The sequence below is a fragment of the Bison bison genome, unplaced genomic scaffold (assembly GCF_000754665.1).
Source record: "Bison bison bison isolate TAMUID 2011002044 unplaced genomic scaffold, Bison_UMD1.0 scf7180017862123, whole genome shotgun sequence".
Lineage (NCBI taxonomy): Eukaryota > Metazoa > Chordata > Mammalia > Artiodactyla > Bovidae > Bison > Bison bison.
In genome coordinates, this window is record NW_011492695.1 from 9,822 (window position 1) to 13,487 (window position 3,666).

The 3,666-nt window shown below is 50.7% G+C and overlaps 1 protein-coding gene across 1 annotated transcript in view; it reads left to right on the plus strand.

Moving 5' to 3' along the window:
• Positions 1 to 368: 368 nt before the first annotated feature.
• The window catches only part of LOC104983235 (multidrug resistance-associated protein 4-like), a gene marked incomplete at its 3' end in the record, with an annotated part of 11,921 nt that continues 8,623 nt past the window's right edge, over positions 369 to 3,666 (plus strand). The window contains exon 1 of the mRNA XM_010832677.1: positions 369 to 442. Within this exon, the coding sequence (XP_010830979.1) occupies positions 369 to 442 (74 nt within the window). The remainder of the gene's footprint in view (positions 443 to 3,666) is intronic.

The following is a 3,666-nucleotide window of genomic DNA, read 5'->3' on the forward strand; positions in this document are numbered from 1 at the left end:
CTCCATTCCAGTTGGAGACCTTCCCACAGCGCCCTTGTTTGCTCCTGATGAGGGCAGCGTGCCTGGAGGGCAGACTGCTATCTCCTTCTGCCAGCTTTCTCTGGTCTTCACCACAGCTGAGGGGCGTTTCTGTTGCAGCCTGCCCCTCCTTCTCCATCTTCTGGGTGGGGACCCGAGCTCAGAGCACGCCCTCCGGTAGACTTTGCAGCCCAGGGCGGGAACGAGGGCGCCTAGGGCTCTGATCCCCGCGCCCTGCTGTTCCCCCACGGCCTCCATCAGCGGCGCCTGCGGCCTCGCCTCTCACCTGCGTGTGGCCCCCGGTTGCCCCCACCCCACGCCCCCGGCCCGCGCGGGTCCGAGCTGGCAAGATGCGGCCGGTGTCCCCGGAGGAGAAGCCCAACCCATTGCAGGACGCGAACTTCTGCTCCCGGCTGTTCTCCTGGTGACAGCCCGCCTGGGCTGAGACACCGCGCCCCCTCAGGGCCAGTGCCTGACGCTGCTGCGCCTTTCAGGGGCTGCGGGTCGAGGGTCAGGGCGAGGGAGCGCTTTCCGATGGCTGCTTGTAGCGAGTGGGGTCTCCCCACGCCGGCCGCGGGGGTCCCTGTCTGCGCCCTCTGGGTGAGGCTGCGGGAAGGGGTAGCAGGAACGGGAAGAGCGACCTGGTGGCAGGGCGCAGGGTCTCTGTGCCTTGCAGCTCACTGCCCAGTCAGCGTCTTTAGTCCCTGGGAGCAGGAGGGGCAGAGGGAGCAGGAGGCAGGGAGGCTGAGAACCCAGGGTGCCCAGGGGGGTCACCGCCAGCGAGAGAAGGACCGGACCCCGCACGCCATCCTTAGCCGGCTTCCCCAGTACAGCTCTGGATTCATAGTTCTGAACTAATTCTTACTTTCCCCGCTAAGCAAACAGCTCTGAACAGCTTCCTTTATCTAGTTAGTGCTCTGCTCCTGTTGCCATCTTCCAATAATGTCCCCTCCTTTCCCCACATTCCTTAGGTGACAGCCGAGTCCAACTGCACTGGATTCCCTTGTCCCTGTGTCTGTGACCATGTCTCCCTGCCTCCCTCTTTCTCTCCGTGTGCATCTCTCACTGTGCATCCTGGTATCTAGTTGTGACACATTTCATGTGTGTAAGAACGCTATTGTTTTTTATTTAATGAACGGAGACATGATTCTTGAACCCATTTTGCTTTTACCTGGGATACATTGAGAAGACTGGAGGATGTATTGGACCAACCCCTTACCTAACTGTGAATGTCTCTGCTTCCACCTTTGAGAGTCACCCTGGGAATTGGGTCCCTGAAGCCTATGGGGTCTTATCTGCATCTCTAGCCTTTCCAGAAGCAGTGCATGGTCTTGATGCAGGTGGTCTTGCCCAGGAGTCCTCTGGTCCTGAAACCACTGAAGGGTCCCTGGGCTGGGAGGAAACTCACAGATGAGAAGGGGCTCAGAGAGATGAAGCTCTTAACTGAAGTTTTCCATCTGGTAGCTGCTGCTGCTCCTGCTGCCAAGTCGCTTCAGTCATGTCCAACTCTATGCGACCCCATAGATGGCAGCCCACCAGGCTCCCCCATCCCTGGGATTCTCCAGGCAAGAACAGTGGAGTGGGTTGCCATTTCTTTCTCCAATGCATGAAAGTGAAAAGTGAAAGTGAAATTGCTCAGTCGTGTCTGACTCTTAGTGACCCCATGGACTGCAACTAACCAGGCTCCTCCAGCCATGGGATTTTCCAAGAGTACTGGAGTGGGGTGCCATTGCCTTCTCCACCATCTGGTAGCTGGGACCACTAACTAGGTGGGGTGGAACCTCTGGGTTTAATCACACTTGAGTGATTATTATATCTTTTGTTCCTGGACCCTAAACCTTCATCTTTCCCGCACATTCTGGTATTTCCTTTGTTGTTACATGGGAGGGACTTGGGGATCCCCAGGAAACAAAAACTCCTGTGCATGTTTTGATGGTGGTGTATTCAGTGTGTGTGGCTACATCTCTTAGCCGTTTGATAGCCCTTAAGGAAAGAGGGTCAAGAAGGAAAAATATGGGTGTGGGATTCCTTGTTGACTCAGTGGTAAAGAATTCGCCTGCCATAGCAGGAGCCCAGGAGACGTGGGTTTGATCTCTGGGTGGGGAAGATCCCCTGAAGGAGGAAATGGCAATCCACTTTGGTATTCTTGCCTGAGAAATCCCATGGACAGAGGAGCCTGGCAGGCAATAGTCCATGGGGTTGCAAAAGAGTTGGATATGACTGAGTGACTAAATAGCAACAACTGTAAATGATCCCAAAGTAGAGACACCTCTCCTAACTTCAGGCAGGGCAAGGAACTCTTCAGGGATGTTCTATTTATGGATTTTCAAAAGGTGTGTGTATGGAAATGGGAAGATGAGGACTTCTCATTGATTTGGGTAGACCCCCATTTCCAATTTTCCTGCTGAATTGAAAGAAGCTAGTACCTCTTATTTCACATGTGAAGTCACTTAAGCAGAGAGTTTGAGTAATTTTTTTAAACTTTATTTTATATTGGAGTATAGCCAATTTACAATGTTATGATAGTCTCATGTGGACAGGAAATGGACTCTGTCATAGTTGCTCAGTTGTGTCCGACTCTTCATGACCCATGGACTGCAGCCTACCAGGCTCTTCCGTCCATGGGATTTTCCTGGCAAGAGTACTGGAGTGGGGTGGCATGGCCTTCTCCGACACATGTATGCATTCTCCCCCAAATTCTAAGAGTTTGAGTAACTTGTCTGCATCACACAGCTTAATAGCGAAAGTTGGACCCCAAATCATGAGTCTGGCTCCCGAGTTTGTATCGTCCTTTATGTAACTGCTATTCTGAGCTGCTTCTTTTTGGATACTTGTTCTTAAATGCAGGGAGAAAGCAAATGCAAACACACCTTTGATCTTGTAGGCAGGAGTTTCTCAAGGGAAGTTCTTAAAGTTCTTGATATTGGAGATGATGCTCGTGAAACATCTTTATAATCAAGCTTTAGGGCAGCTGTTCTCAGAGTATGGCTCTCAGACCTGTGGCATCCTTGTCACCTGGGAGCTTGTTAGAAATGTAAATCTTATCAAGTCCTTTTAGACCAATTCTGTAAACTTAGAAATGGTGGGGGTGGGGTTAAACAAGCTCCAGGTGATTTTGACGGAAGGTGGAGGCTGGCTTCTGCTTTAAGCCTCTCCTCCCACTGGCATTGTTCCTTCAGTGCTAACTTTTAAAAGGGGTCCAGACTTTGTGAAGTTAATTGGTGACCACAATTGCCATCCTGTTTGCAAAGTCTGAGGTACCCTTGTGATTTCCTTGTGTCCCCCACTCACTGTCCTGGGAAAGTTGAAATGAGCCCAGGCAGGAAGTACTGCCCAGAGACAAGGCCCATCTTGTAGAGAAACTGAGTTTTCATCTTCTCATAGGGTGTTTGCTTCTCTTCTCACATTTTATCTGCTTTCTCAACTTGTAAATGATGCCAGTAACTAGCTTACTGACTTTATACAAATGACCACACTGAGATTTTAGTGTTTTCACAGCACAGGTAGGACTGAGAGTTTAAGAGAAAGAATACATTTTGACTATTGGTAATTGTGGATCATGGAAAAAGCAAGAGAGTTCCAGAAAAACATCTATTTCTGCTTTGTTGACTATGCCAAAGCCTTTGACTGTGTGGATCACAATAAACT